Here is a 15,891-nt window from a genome sequence, read left to right on the forward strand (position 1 = left end):
CATTTCCCAAGAAACTGGATTCTGTTAAACAATATAAATGGGTCTCTAATTTTGCATGTTGTCACAGGGAAGGCAGCGGTTCCCGAATCAGGAAAACAATCTCAGAAACATGTGGAATGATATTGAGCTGCTAACGAGCGATGATACGGGAAGTGGGTACCTAGGTGTTGGATCAAGAAAAGAGCACGGAAGTGCTTTATATCAAGTGGATTTGCTAGCGAAGATCTGCTCCGAAAAGGTAATGGTTCTGCTGCTGTTTTTGTTCACAGAATTCTTACCGAGTTTTTGGTAGGCCCTGTAGCTACATAGTAAATGTTTTGTGAATGAATATAGCACCCTGTCAGATAATCAGGGTTCAGTCTCAAATTATTAGGAATTTCCATCTGCATCCCTTATATTAAGATTTGTATTTCCAAACCGAACTTACCATTGAGAAGGAAGAAATGAAACTGTCTTTGTTCTCACATGGCCCTGATTATCCGTGTCGGAAATATGAAAGAATCAACACAGAGACTACTGGAATAATAAGTGATTATAGCATGGTTGCAGGATACAAGGTTAATATGCAAAACTCAACAGCTCTCCTCTATCTATACCAGCAATGAACAAGTAGAATTTGAAATGAAAAATACAATCCATTGAAATCTTTGTGAGCTTGGATTAGGCAAAGCCGTTTTAGGTACAATGTTAAAAGCACAAGCAATGGAAAAATAGATAAATTGGACCGTAAATGTATATTACTAAGTGAAAGAAGCCAATCTGAGAAAGCTGCATACTACGTGATGTGATTCCAGCTATACTGTATGACGTTCTGGCTGAGGAAAAGACAGTAAATAGATCGGTGGCTGCCAGATGTTGGGCTTTGGCAGAGGAATAAATAGGCAGAGCACAGGATTTGTCATGTAAACCGTGTGCTTCGGGTGAGACTTTATGCCAGTACTGGTTCGTTGATGTCAATGCCCCATTGGCTCCTATAGTCATAAGATCAACCCGTAGGAAAGCAAGACTTGTTGTTTGGGCATCCTTTGCCCTTTCCTAGCAGTCCTGGGCTGTTTCCCTGATTTGGACTGTGAGTGGATTCAGGATACACCACACAAAGAAAAGCTCAACTAGTTAGACACATGAGTTAAAGAAAAAAGGGCCTGTCAAGTTTTCAACTTGGGTACTTGGGACTCTGATGATACTGTTGATCGGTACTGTTAAGCGTGTATAAAAATGTCTTAATTTAGTCATGCTTTTCCCTCCCACAGGCCTCATTAAATCCAAAGATAAAAGCTTGCAGCCTAAGTGATGGATTTATTATTGTAGCTGACCAGTCAGTGATACTCTTTGACAGTATTTGTAGATCCCTTCAGTTGCAACTCATATTCGGTAAGTCAAGCATACAGTAAAGCAATAAAATAAATTGGAAGTCAAGTACTTGCTGCCAGTTTCTACTGCATTGCCTTTTCTCAGCTCCATTGCTTCTAAGACTTGAGATCGGACTAATTTCAAGAAATGAATCTTGAGTGCCTCTTTTTTGTGCTGAGTTACTAGACTCAAAGAATGCTGGAGTGAACCCTTCTCAGTAGGTTGAGGGGAAACATAAGGTAAAGCAATAGTTTACTTCACTTGTGTGACTTTTGTGTTAGAATACCAGTTGAGCCTAGTGTGTTCAAGTATCTAAATCTTGTACATAATTTCAATATCACCAACAGATATTTGAATACGTTTAGAATGTATAGCACCATAAGAAGCTTTTTCAGTACTTACAAATTCCTCATTGAGTTAAAGAGCTTCAAGTATATGCAGATGTGGACTTAAGAGTAAATTTTGAGAGGAAGATGGTTGTTGAAGTGTTTGTGTAACAACTGAGATGACTGAAAAGGAGGATTGCGTGTGAGAATGCTATCTTTTTTAATCCTTCCCTATGGATATTTTTTCCATTGATTTTTACGGGGGGCGGGGGACGACTCCAACGAAACCTTGCGCACACTGTGGAGCAAGATGCTCCTATTTCGTGGGATCTTAGCATATCTACCCTGATGGGTCTCCAGAATCCACAGTTTCACCAATGAAATAGTGGGCTGTGTGAACGCAGGATACATTTGTATGAAGGTACTGCTACTGAATAATTTCCGTTCTTAAGCCATTTCCATGCTACTGCTTCTATCCTTCCCCCTTCCCCTCTCAGCTTGCATTTCACTGCCCCAGCCTCTTACACGAACAGCAAGTTCACCTTCAAGTCTCTGTTCATGTCTCACCTTATCAAAGGGGGCAATCTGGGAGCACTCTAAACAATACCGCAGCGTGCACGGCTCTTCTGCGCTCTCTCTCCCTGCTCTGCGTTTTCTTTTTTCCAGAGAATTTATCACCTTCTTACATGTCACAGAATGGGTTTCTTATGCTCAGTTTATCATCCGATACCTGCCTTGAAGTTCCAGCTCCGTGAAAGTGAACCTCACATTCTCAGCTATGTGCAGAAGGCCTAAAACAGTGCTTCATGGGGAAGCGCCCAGTAAATATCTGTTGACTGATGAAGAGTCAATAGCATTCTTTTTTATTTTAATCACCACTTTAAAAAATAATAATAATACTTAAAAGAAGCTTGCCTAGTTGACTTTTAATGACAAAGTTTACAACTTTTCGTATTGAAAATAAACATTTTCGAAGGAAGCCTGTAACTTTGAAATTTTCAGACTCAGAAGTGGATGTAGTTGGCCTTTGTCAAGAAGGAAAGTTCCTTTTGGTTGGGGAGAGGAGCGGCAACTTGCATTTTATCCACGTAACGTCAAAGCAGACACTGCTCACGAACGTAAGACCCTTTCATGTTTTTTGGTTTCATCACCTAAGTTCTAAACAATCTGTTGCGCAACTAAAACTCGAGTGGACCATTACTTAATTTGTGTTTAAAAGAATAACGTTCCTTTACGTTAAACGTAAAATTCATGCCTTAGAAACAGACTAAATGCCAAGTTGTAAAATTAAGCTTTGCGGATATTCTTATTAGTAGGCTTGTTCAAGATAGTTTTCCATCTTAAAACTAAAATGTTTGGAACGTGGGCAGATCTATTGCTAATGATAATCGATAGCTCTGCGATTTTAAAGAACATAATCCTTGATTATATTTTTCTGGGTTTAATCTTACTTGAAATTAATTTGCAATTAGGCTTTTGTTCAGAAAGCTAATGGTGAAAATCAGTGTACTTACCGAACTCTGGTTATTGAGAAAGATGGCTCAAGTGAAGGTAAGTTTTTTCTTTTCTTTTTTTCTTTTATATCTTCTGACTGCTACCCAATCAAAATATCATTTTTATAGTAAATGAATTCTATAAGTTCATTATTGTGCTACGTACACAGTGTAAATTTTCTAGCAGTGCAATCAATGTTATTATAAGAGACGAGTTTTTGTTTTTTTTTAAATATATCTTTATTGATTTCAGAGATAAGAAAGGAGGGTGGGAGAGAGAGAGAGAGAGAGAGAAAAACATCTATGATGAGAGTCATTGATCAGCTGCCTCCTGCAAGCCCCCTGCTGGGGATCGAGCCCGCAACCTGGGCATGTGCCCTGACCAGGAATGGAACTCCCATTGCCTGGATCCTAGGTCCACGCTCAACCGCTGAGCCACGCCCGGCTGGGCAGAAACAAGTTTTTATTTTAGCTCTTTTCAGAGGCTTAAATGTCCTTTTCCTTAGTATAGTATTCTAAACTAATTTTTATAGTTTTGAGAGTTCCATAGATTACCAAGGAGACAGTATATTCTTTTAAAATGTTTGTTTTGGGGGGCGGTGGGTTCCAACATATTCATCACATTTCCATTTCAACAAATGTTAACTGGAACCTTAACTTATTTTGATATATCTGAGGGTTTTTTTGTTTTGTTTTTCTGGGAAATGAAGTTTGGTTTATAAATGTTTCACAGGAGTTAACATCGTTTTTACAATGCTTTGTAAATAAGTTTTACCTGTATCATTCCTATATTATTTGATGATTAGAATTTAAATGAGCAAATTGTCATATTTTTAAACTAGGTTCAGATACTGGCTTAAATTTTATACTTATATGCCTTTTAGAGAAACTGGCTTAATTTTATTTTAATAGGTACCTATTATATGCTGCTTCTTACAAACAATGGATTTTTTTGTATTACAAACATTCAGCTTGTAAAAATTCAACAAGGTAAGTAATGTATTATTTTCTTATTATTGAGTCACAGCAATATTTCTTATTACTGCTCCAGGTAAATTTTTAAATATCCTCTTTAAGACAGTTACTTTAGTTTCACTACACTCTACGATACTGTGTATACATTTTAGGCATTTCTAATGTATTTATTCTCCAATGTTCAGGCTGCAACAGAATCTGAAGAAGTGTAATCTGTTTATAGCCTTCAGGGAGTTTACAGCTTAGAGAGATAAGACATACACCAGCATAGTGATAAGTGCTTTTTTTTTTTTTTTTTTTTTAATTATTACTTGTGAGCATCTAATGTGGCTTCAAGCTACCAGGACACAACCTCCCCTCACCCCCCTTTATCTTCAGAACTTGGCCTTCACCATGACAGGCTGCTTTGGGAGCCTTCCCTTCCCCAAACTCTGTAGTAGCCCCGATTGCACCACATCAATGATAGGAGCAGCTCCTGTCTTGTTTTTGGCAGCATCTACCTGTGTCTGCTCACTGACCAAGGTCCAGAGTTTATCGAGGTTGATAGTGGGCAGGAGCTCTGGGTCCTCTCTAAGTGGTTGTGCCTCATGCCAACTTTCCCAAAGGAATCTGGGTGATATTTGTCAAAGTCAGTCCTGGGATGATGTAAGGCACTGGCATTACCTTGGCCTCCAGGGTGCTTCCTGTGCCTGCCAATGTGGCTGTGTCCATGGCTCACGTAGCCCCAAAGTTCCCAGGTCTCCCTCAGTCTGGATGGCATGTTGGTGGCCAAGATGCAAGAGGGAGTGATAAATGCTTTTTGATGGAATGACTGAACCCAGAAACAGAAATGACTACAGAAGTGTTAACAATATTGTTAACAAAGTAACTTAACAGTAACTTTGTGCTCAGTGAGTGGTACGGACCATCCTTCCCTCTGAGCTAGAAGAGATTGAGGAATTGGTTTGGGGCATGTATTCAACAAATATATTTTTTAAAATTTATATGCCAAGAACGTGCGAGGTCCAGGGGATACAACGAGATTTAAGATGCAAAGCTCCCCAGTTTAGTGAAAGAGCAGACAAGTGAAGTAGCTTTTCCAAAATGGAGTGTAAAGTGATGACTTCACAGGTAGGACTTCAGCGCTCAAGCAGGACATTTGGAGTCTATTTTAATAGAAGACCCTCTTTGTAGGGAAGGTGTGGAGAGGCACCATAGGGACAGCCCTTTGGGTGCCCTAAGGGCAGCATGTCACAGCTCATATCAGGGGCAACACTGAAAGTCACCACTCTCCTATTAATTTCTACCCAATGTTCTTCTCACTAGATTGTGTATAATTTTTACCTTGACACAAAAGGGGCAACTTTTATGTGTTTTATAGGTTAACACTGAGTTTAGCCTGCTTTCTCTTTTTCATACAGCGATTGAAAATGTAGACTTCAATAAAGCTAAAAAGGTAAGAAAACAAAATTATATTGTCTTGTTAAAACTTAGATTTAATGAAAATTTAGGAGATAAATCTCTGGATGTAGTTGTCTACTGGCTGACCTTTTGGGAATTTAGCATGATGTAACATTTTAATAACATTTCCATTCTTTAAAAATAAATACTTGGTTTACACTGATTTTTATCAGTCTTTCCAAGGAATTTGGCCTATGGTGTGTATATATAACATTCTTATTATTTAAATTTTGCAGTTACAAGGACAAATCAAGTCCAGCTTCATTTCTACTGAAAATTATCATAGTCATGGTTGTCTGAATCTTGTGGCTGGAGATTTGGCAAGCAAAATCCCTATGATCATTGGGGTAATAATTCTTTCTATAAAACTTTGGTTTTTTTGTTTCCGAAATGTTTCTTCATTAAAACCTACAGTTTTGGTTAAATTACAGGTTAATTTGTAATGTGTAACAGAAATAGGAATTGTAAAATTAAGTTCACAAAATTAGTTAGTAAGCCTAAGTTACTATGTTGGAAAAATTTTGCATCTTTATTTTCATAAATATCTACCTGAAATTTATCATTTCTTTTGACTATGAGTGTAGGCAAAAACTTAACAAATAAAACCTCTAATACTCTATTCGAGGAGTAGGCAAAGATTCAGTATAATTACAGCATTTACAACATTTTTACTTGCCAAGTTTATATGTTAAAGTTTACCCTATGTCTTTAGAGTGAATTGCCTGAATATACCTATTCCTTATTAAATATTCACATGGTCACAACAAATAACAACACTTCACTGTCCCTTTCATTCTGTCCTGTTAAAAACAAATGAAGAGAGGAACTGAGAGATGAACGCGAGTTGGGCTTGAGCATCTAAATGCATATTTTGAAATTAGTAATGTGTACAACTTAGGCAGGCGTCTCCACCGTGAGGAGAGTTCAGATCTAAGAACCAAATCTGCAGCTGAAGGACTGTTGTCACTCCTCTAGGGAACTGGTAATTGTGCCTTCTCCAAATGGGAACCAGACCCTCTCAAGAAGGAAATGACAGTTAAGAATGTTGTCGATGCAGAGATTATCAGAGGTAAATAAGTTAACGAAACTACTTTTGGTAATTATTAGTGTGTTCTAATATTCATGTCACTCTACTAAGTCTAGCACATATGAGCCGTTTAACCAGACCACTCATTGAAACGAGCCAGATTAAATTGATAATTTTCCACGTACATGACTGTTCTTGATATGTTGCCTTTGTTACTCTTTTTTGGGGGGTGGTTTTTCATTTTAGTGGTCATCAAAAAAATACAGAAACAGGGATAAGTACAAAGGGGAACTTTTTGTCCATAAATGTTAGTTTACTATTTAAATGTGGCTCCATGTAGCACAGAAATATAATAATCCTTACACACCTTGCTTTCTCTTTTGTAGGTGCCAAGAAATTCCAGCTGATAGACAACCTACTTTTTGTTCTTGATACTGATGTATGTTTTCGATATTTCTCCTTTGATGATTTCCCTTGGTATTGTGTTTTACACCAGAAATGTCAGACTTACAAAGGCACAGACCTTAGCCAGGGTGGATGAATTACTGTCTTGGATACTGTGCTTTATTTCAGTATAAACACATATCAAAGGACACTCCCTGAAATGGAAATTTTTAGCCCTTGTGAAAACGTGCCAGTGAAGTGTCTCTTTTGCAGAGCGTGCTGAGCTTGTGGGATATTTACACTCTGACTCCCTTGTGGAACTGGCCCTCTCTTCACGTGGAAGACTTCCTCCTCACCACAGAAGCAGATTCACCCTCTTCAGTCACGTGGTGCGTTGTGATGCTAGTGGTGCTCCCCCTTCTGTTACAAACAGATTTCCTACCTGGTTCCAATCTGATCTGATCTGATCATTCATTACATGGTGCATTCTAATTACACTGTGAGCAGACTGACAGGATAAAGACCATTCTTAGACAGATTTATTGAGAACAGGCAATAAGAACCTTCAAGTGATTGTGTTACAGTGTGAGTCCAAAATAAGTGAAGTTTACATCTTGCTGATTTATGCACCCAGATTAAAAATCACTCCAGAAAAAGTGTCAGTCTGAACCATAATTGTGCAGAAATCAAGTTCAATGTCATCTGTGTGTGTCCATTTTAACTTTTATGCAAGAACATCCCTTTGACTTAGCTTACAAGTGGCAAATCTCATTTGATTCACTTACACCTTTTCTCTTTTAGGCAGGGGATCACAAATCTCAAGTTAGTAGCCCTGACAACTACGACTCATAAGAAGGTATTGGAAAATTCGTCTCACGTTTGTGTTTCCATATTATGTGTTGGAAATAGCATTACTACAAAAATAGTTGGTAGGTAGTGCTCACAGCATATTAGCTCTAAGTTCACGCAAACACCTGACAAATCAGAAATAACCCCCCAAGAGTTCTTTTTTACCCATTTAAAAACTACGGATATAAATCTCAGCCCCACATTTTAATTGGAGCACTCTTGGGATAAAACTGTCCACAAGAGAATGTTTATTAAAGTGACTCTTACAGTTCTGGCACTGAGGAATTACATTCTCCTTAAATACCAATTGTGGAATGGATTTGAAGTACATGGATTTTCATTCAGCAGATTGGAAAGGTGGGATAGAACATAATTTTTTTACGTAACATTTAAGTAATACAGAAACAGACTTACAAAATTAGTTTTTGCATGCAGCTCTGTTCCATGAGGGTAGTCTATACCCTCAATTGTGAAGTGTGGGCTTGCGCTCCGAGGTTTATGTTGACCCACTAAATTAATCACTCTGCTATTTTTCTTTTTCAGATGAAAAACCTCATGGTCTACTCATTACCTACGATGGAAATACTATACTCTGTGGAAGTATCTAGTGTTTCCACTCTGGTCCATACAGGAATTAGCACAGTAAGTTGATGTATATTTTGAACCATTTTATATTTAAAATATAAAGAACAGCTAAGCTAAGCCCAAGTGGGATAGATCACAGGTTTATAACTGTATTTATTGTTATCAGATGTCCTCAAATAGACTTGCCCAAGGTCAGTGTTCATTTTAAAAAAAGAAAATTAAATAAAATATCAGTCAACTGCACGTTCCATTTTCTTGTGTCTCCACAAGAAGTTTAGATGATAACTGGGGGGGGGGGGGGTAATTGCTTTTATTTATTTAATTTTTAACTGTGATCTGTAAAAAACTTTTTTTCTGTTTGTTGCATCTCTTTCTATGCACACGCTATATTTTTCCAAACCATTTAGAAATTAATTGCCGGCATCCTGACCTGTCACCCTTAAATGCTCCAGCAGGTACCTCCTAAGAATAAGGGCATTCTTCTACCACACAGCTGTCATACTTACAAAATTTAACTATTATGAAACATACCATCCAAATTCAAATTTTACCAATTGCGCTAAAGCTATTTTTTTTTTTTTTTGATCCAGGATCCAACCAGGCATCACCTATAGAATTTTCTTGTCATGGTCACACGGTAGTCTACTTAAATCTAGAACAGTTCCCCAGTCTTTTTTGTCTTCTATGACGGTGTTTTTTGAGTCTTAGAATATCCATCCCTCTATTTGGATTTGTTTGTTCAATCATGATAAGGTTCATGCTCATCTTTTTTGGCAAGAATACTGCATAGGAAACATTGTGTCCTGACCCCGTTACATTGTGGGGCTCATGTCCCTTTGTCCTGCTTTGGCAATGTTACATTTGGTGATGCGGTTAAGGCAGCTATGCCGGATTTCCGTTGTAAAGGTACATTTTCTCCTTTGTAATGGGTAAGTCATTCCCGCGGTGTTATTTTTAAGGCTATGGGAATATACTTTTCCCCAGCAGTTTTCCCAGGGATTTTACAATTCCACTGATAGATAATTTCTGCCTAAACCAGTTGTTACTCTAGTAACTCTGAAATGAATTGATTCTGCATGTCAATCGTAAATGTTTTTGTTACTGTTGTAGGATACCATATACCTTCTGGAGGGAATTTCCAAAAATGATCCAGAGTAGGTCACGTTTTGTTTCATCAGATAAGTTGTTAAATCACAGCTACGTTAGAATTTACTTATTAATATTAGATGACAAACATAAGTGAAAACTTTCTTTCAGCCCATCTGAAGACTCGGTCTCTGTTTTAGTACTCAGATGTCTCACAGAAGCTCTACCAGAAAACAGGTAACTTTTAAAAGAAAACGGGTTTCTTTTAGGCTTCATCTCTTAATGAAAAACTGAAATCCCCTGATGAATAAAAATTTTGCCAAAATTTCTTTCCCACCTGACAGATTGAGTCGGTTGCTTCACAAGCACAGGTTTGCTGAAGCCGAGAGCTTTGCCATTCAGTTTGGGCTGGATGTTGAGGTAATCGCTCATGAATTTACTCGCTTGTTGAACAGGCATTTATCTGTGTGTGTACTAGATGCTCGGGAGACAGCGTTTTTGGCTTCAAGCTCTTTGGTGTGACATATTTGTATTACAGCTTGTTTACAAGGTAAAATCAAATGACATATTGGAGAAACTAGCTTTGAGTTCTCTGGACACCGGTGAGCACACCGAATGGCAAAAACTCGTAGATGAAGCTAAGGAGACGCTACATAAAATCCAGGTGTGTGCCCCCTGCCACGTGCTAGTGTGTTCAGATCAACAGGTCGCTCAGCACTAGGTCACCTTTCTATGTCTGGTGTTTGTGAAATAGGACGATGAATTTGTGGTGAATTACTGCTTGGAAGCTCAGTGGATAACCTATGAGACAACCCAGGAAATGCTCAATTATGCCAAAACCAGGGTAAGTTTTTTATAACATTTGTACATGTTTGTCTTATGCAAAACAAGTTATTTCAAAAATAGTGGGGTTTTTCCATCGTAGGCCTTTTTAAAAGTGCATTTTGCTATCAGTTGTTCCCCTCAGTGACCTTTGAATACCATTGCTAGTTATATTCCTTAAAATCAAGGTGTAACAGGAAAAATGTTGTGAGCTTTTTTCATAAAATGCATTATTTTTTAGGATATGTCATTTCTTTTTTAAAAAAATATATTTTTATTGATTTCAGAGACAGGAAGGGAGAGAGAGATAGAAACATCAATGATGAGAAAGCCGTTGATCGGCCGCCTCCTGCATGCCCCCTACTAGGGATTAAGCCTGAAACCTGGGCATGTGCCCTGACCCGGAAACAAAAGGCAATCTCTTGAATCTTAGGTCAATGCTCGACCACTGAGCCATGCAGGGTGGGCTTTTTTTTTTTTTTTAATCTTTATTGTTAAAAATATTACTGATGTCCCCAAGATATGTTATTCCTTTATTGTCCACTGTTTATCTCAGAGTTTAATGCCATTTTATTTTTAGAGATCATTTTTCTTTAATTCACAAAAATACTCAATCTTCTTTTATGAAAAAGCTGATGTAGCAGATAGTCTGACCTTGTTTCTTGTTCATCTTAGCTTTTGAATAAAGAAGATAGAACTGTTCCCGTCTATTCTTATGGCTTAAAAGAGGTAATTACATTACATTTCTAAGTTAATTTGGGGGTGAATGTACCTTACAGTACAGTCAGGCACCACTTAACAATGGGGATGCGTTCTGAGAAGTGTGTCTTTGGGTGATGTCACTGTGTGAACATCACAGAGGCACTTTCATAAACCTGGATGGTGCAGGAGCCTCTGAGTTCTTGCTCCCTGGCATGTGTCTTCAGTCTGGCTCAAATAAATTCTTAGGAAGATTTTTTTTAAAACCACCGTAAAACCCTAGATGGTACAGCATAGCCCACTACACACTGAGGCTGTATGAGTCTAATCATATATGCTCCTGGGCTACACACCTGTGCTGCGTGTTACTGTGCTGAATACTGTGGGCAGTTTTAACACAATGCTAAGTATTGGGGTATCTAAACGTAGAAAATGTGCAGTAAAAATATTGTATAAAAAATGGTACCCGTATAGGGCACTTACCATGAGTGGAGCTTGCAGGACTGGAAGTTGCTCCTGGTGAGTCAGGGACTGGTGAGTGGGTGTGAAGGCCTAGTGCTGTCACTGCTGTAGACTTTATAACACTGTGCACTTAGGCTACACTCAGTTGATAAAACATGAGATTCAGTCAAGCACAAGAGAATATGATACAATTAAGAGATGCAGTAAACACGTGGATGAGGCTGCTGCTGGCAGAACATGACATACTGTTTCACAGCAGACTTTTTTTTCTTATTGCATTTATGAGGGTGACACTGGTTAACAAAGTTACACAGGTTTCAGGTGCGCAGTTCCACAGCACATCATCCATACACTGTGTTGTGTGTGTGTTCACCACCCTGGTCGATCTCCTTCCTTCACCATTTATGCACCATCTGGGTGCATAACTACACCCTCGTATGTGTGGTCCCTCACCGACTGACACGTTATGTGGCACGTGACTGTTTTTCATTTAAAGATAGGCCTGTCGTATTTTTCTAGAGCAAGTTATTTTGATATTTGTTTCCATACCTGCATAATGGGAATAATAGTAGTACTTACAGGGTTATTTTGAGGTCAAATGAAGTAATTTAGATAAACCATTTTGCATAATGCCTGGAACCTGTTAAGCGGGCAAGTAAATGTCAACTGTGATGATGACTATGATGGTACCAAAATTATGTGTACATGTGTACTTAGGCATATATATTTTTTAATGTTCAAAGAACATTTTTGGTATGATCTAGCTAGGTTTTCCCATAAGGGCATTTATAAATCAGTGGGAAAATGAATTGATTTTGTAGGGCACCCACAGTTAATGTGCAAATGGCTTCCTCTCATTTGCAGCCTTATTGCACTGAATGCGATTGGAAATGTTTCTATCATTTCAACTTTTTGTTTTGTTTTGTGTTAAATAAAGGCAGTCATATTTGTGGGAATTGGCTAAATGAGACTGTGTGGGAGACTTCTCGCACAGAATGCCTAATTTTAATATCACTGCACATGACCTACAGATAATGAAGTTACTCTTCTTTAGGTTCTAAGGGCTCACGCAAAGTTGACGACTTTTTATGGAGCATTTGGACCAGAAAAATTCAGGTGTGTATGTTCCTTATTTTCAATTTTTAGACTGTGAATTAGATTTAAATTTGGACTGTCGTAGAAGATACAGCATTGCTTTGAATGGATTTGTGTTACTGGGGAGGAAAACATTTTTCTCTGCTCAGCTTTGGGCACCTCCTACACCATGTATGGGAATCGATACATTGAAAGGGCAAATTTAAATGCATATACCTTTTGCCTTTGCCATTTTATTTCTGGAAATTTGTTTTATTAAATACACTAACGTGCACCAAGAATATCATTATTTGCAAATATAAAATTACCTAAAAGATCAGACAAGTGTATTATCAGGATAGATGAACAAGAAAAGGGAAGCGTTATTTTTTTTCCTTGTGGTTAGTCAGTTATTCTGTACTCTCACTCAACAATCCACATCTTCACTGCCGGTTGAAACGTTCCCTTAATCATTTGCTGAAAACCTCCCGTGTGTTTAAGCCTGTCCCTGGACCTGCATTGTATCCAGTCAATCTCATCTCCCTCTCCGTCACCAGTATCAAATAGGTTTAACCTTAATCTGTTTTTTCAGCCGTAACTTTTTTCCTCTTTGACTTTGCAGTGGTAGTTCTTGGATTGAGTTTCTGAACAATGAAGATGACCTCAAGGATATTTTTTTGCAGCTAAGAGAAGGAAACCTTGTTTGTGCACAGTACCTTTGGCTTAGACACCGGGTAACATGTTTTGCTTTTTTTTTTCTTAAGGGCTTCATAATCCCAAAGGCAGGTGATTGAGTCAGCACTGGGAGCTAACAGGGTGGCAAGTATGCCTGAGTGATAGGATATCTTCAGTTTGATAAAACATGACCTGTCCCAGAGTAAACTATCCCGTGATGACATTAACTCAGAGGAAATATTATAAAGATATATGGTAGTAGGAACTTCCTTTATCTCATCAGTCAGGATCTAATTAGCTCCTAAACTTAGCTCAAAAGCAATGTTTTATTAAGTGACTTATTGATGGGCTTTCTTATGTAGTGTCCGTGGAGAAGGTATTTCTATTGCTGTCCAGATTGTAAAGGGAAAATTGCTGCTCGGAATCCCCTTAATGTTGGCGTATAAACTTAGGTCCAAAAAGTAGTTATCTGGGTGTGACGTCATTAGTGGACACATTGCTGGGAATCAGTATTATCACCTCCAGTTAAGTTTTCTTGGAAGGCCATCTCTGCCAGTTCACCTGTCACCTCATTTGTTAATATGGAATTTTCTGCCATGAAATTCATAGAATTTGTGGCCCCCATCTCAAATCATTTGTATAGAGTAAATCACTTTTAATGCTAATCAAAATAGTAAAATAATAATTGAAATGACATCCTAAGAAGTCTCTCCTTTCTGGGAGGCGTCAGTTTAAATTTGGCAGATAAACCTTTACTTCTCCCTCTGTGTGATTCAGGCAAACTTTGAAAGCAGATTCGATGTGAAAATGCTTGAGAACTTGCTCAACTCGATTTCCACACCAGTCTCTTTGCAAAAGCTCTGTCCCTGGCTTAAAAATGACGTGATCCCATTTGTGAGAAGGATTGTACCGGATGGACAGGTGAGTTGCCTTTAGTGTTTCCACTCTCGATGGTTCAATTTTATTTTTTTACATCATGTCATTGAACATTAAGTCGCACTAACACCAATTAGTTCGTTTTAGTGTTTCTTTTGAAAGGTTGTTGTGGATGTTATAAATTATTTCAATGATTAGCTAATGCAGGATTTTATTTTTAAATGATATATCTATTTCAGAAAATTCTTGCAAAATGGTTGGAGCAAGCAGCCAGGAACCTTGAATTAACTGATAAGGTAATTTGTATAATTAGCACTGAAAAGACAACCCTCCCAATGGCATAAATCATTATTTTTAATGATTTGTAAAATTTTTTAAAGGCAAACTGGCCAGAGAATGGACTTCAACTGGCAGAAGTATTTTTTACAGCAGAAAAAACAGACGAGATGGGATTGGTGTCCTCTTGGCATTGGATTTCCTTGGTACGATATGGGTAACAGACTTTTAGGGATAAAACATTCGATTCATGTTAAACCTATCATAATGCATTCTTTTTCTCTATTGAACCAACCAAAAGGGAAAATATGTATTTTCTCTTATGTATAATCATGGCCATTTCACATTTTATATGAAATAATTCTGACTGTTTTGCATATTTCCCTCACGCTTTTATTTCATATCCTTATCAACTGTCACACTTTCTTTTCAGAAGGATTATGAAAACACGGAGGAAGTACGTCAGTTAAGGACTTTGGTGAATAACTTGCGAGAGTTGATCACATTGCACAGGAAGTACAACTGCAAACTGGCCCTCTCTGATTTTGAGAAGGTAAAAGTCTAGGCTTATCAGCATTGTTTTTTATCACAGCCAGGGTGAGTGCAGTTTACATTTATACCATCTTTTTCTTTCTTTTTGGCATCCAGGAGAACACAACCACCATCGTGTTCCGAATGTTCGATAAAGTGTTGGCCCCGGAGCTCATTCCTTCCATCCTGGAGAAGTTCATAAGAGTTTACATGAGGGAGCATGACTTGCAAGAGGAGGAGCTCCTCCTCCTGTACATAGAGGTGACTTTTCCTTTGCATCTGCTCGTTTCCTGGACCTATGCAGTGAGCTGCTGTGTTACATTGTAATGCAGTGTATCAGCTCCTTAGAGGGAACCGCTTCATGTGTGCAGCTTATACTGGTAACGAATGTGGGTGGACTCTGGTGCTGGTTGACTGGTAATCTTGAGCAACACAGGATAATACCAGGGCTTTCTCCGAATAGTTATTGTGAGAGGATAGGAGCAACTGCCCAGTAAATATTCACAATTATTTTGTGTAGAAGTTAATAAGGTGCAGTAATCTTATTGATAGATCCCTCAAGAATGTTTCCTTCATAAATTTCTGTACCATCCGAAGGCAAGGGTGCTGGCAGTTTTGCACTTTTTGACCATTGTTCAGCACCCACGGTGAAGTAGAACTTTCTGTGTCTTCACACACCCGTAAAAGCTGTTTATAGCTATATGTGTGTTTTACTTTGTTTCAGTGAGAGTTTTAAATTTAAGTACACATATATATATGCTCATCCTTGTCAGGATTTGTTGAAGAGGTGCAGCTCTAAGTCCACGTCGCTCTTCGAGACGGCGTGGGAAGCAAAGGCCATGGCCGTCATAGGCTGTTTATCCGACACAGACGTGAGTACACGGGGACCACGCAGGTTCCTTTTCAGCATCGCATCTTTCCTTGAAACTTGTTTTCTTCTCACAGAAGCAACGTATGCTTG

At 38.3% G+C, this 15,891-nt stretch overlaps 1 protein-coding gene across 2 annotated transcripts in view; it reads left to right on the forward strand.

Annotated features, from left to right (window-relative positions):
• Positions 1-15,891, forward strand: part of KNTC1 (kinetochore associated 1) — a 44,348-nt gene that overhangs the window by 2,049 nt on the left and 26,408 nt on the right. Inside the window, exons 2-27 of one of the 2 annotated variants that reach the window (XM_016219037.2) lie at positions 68-238; positions 1,251-1,371; positions 2,679-2,794; positions 3,149-3,227; positions 4,082-4,159; positions 5,545-5,579; positions 5,821-5,931; positions 6,560-6,653; positions 6,998-7,050; positions 7,269-7,384; positions 7,797-7,851; positions 8,388-8,486; positions 9,540-9,583; positions 9,687-9,752; positions 9,860-9,935; positions 10,054-10,179; positions 10,270-10,359; positions 11,013-11,066; positions 12,553-12,614; positions 13,195-13,306; positions 14,025-14,168; positions 14,363-14,419; positions 14,504-14,605; positions 14,833-14,952; positions 15,048-15,191; positions 15,704-15,802. In XM_016219037.2, coding sequence (XP_016074523.2) covers positions 110-238; positions 1,251-1,371; positions 2,679-2,794; positions 3,149-3,227; positions 4,082-4,159; positions 5,545-5,579; positions 5,821-5,931; positions 6,560-6,653; positions 6,998-7,050; positions 7,269-7,384; positions 7,797-7,851; positions 8,388-8,486; positions 9,540-9,583; positions 9,687-9,752; positions 9,860-9,935; positions 10,054-10,179; positions 10,270-10,359; positions 11,013-11,066; positions 12,553-12,614; positions 13,195-13,306; positions 14,025-14,168; positions 14,363-14,419; positions 14,504-14,605; positions 14,833-14,952; positions 15,048-15,191; positions 15,704-15,802 — 2,382 coding nt within the window. In that variant the 5' untranslated portion in view covers positions 68-109. Of the gene's footprint in view, positions 1-67; positions 239-1,250; positions 1,372-2,678; positions 2,795-3,148; positions 3,228-4,081; positions 4,160-4,437; positions 5,580-5,820; positions 5,932-6,482; positions 6,654-6,997; positions 7,051-7,268; positions 7,385-7,796; positions 7,852-8,387; positions 8,487-9,539; positions 9,584-9,686; positions 9,753-9,859; positions 9,936-10,053; positions 10,180-10,269; positions 10,360-11,012; positions 11,067-12,552; positions 12,615-13,194; positions 13,307-14,024; positions 14,169-14,362; positions 14,420-14,503; positions 14,606-14,832; positions 14,953-15,047; positions 15,192-15,703; positions 15,803-15,891 lie in introns of those variants that run through there. The other variant, XM_087828462.1, reaches the window with a different exon arrangement.

Source organism: Miniopterus natalensis, chromosome 20 (genome assembly GCF_054644295.1).
Source record: "Miniopterus natalensis isolate mMinNat1 chromosome 20, mMinNat1.hap1, whole genome shotgun sequence".
In the NCBI taxonomy this organism is placed as follows: Eukaryota; Metazoa; Chordata; class Mammalia; order Chiroptera; family Miniopteridae; genus Miniopterus; species Miniopterus natalensis.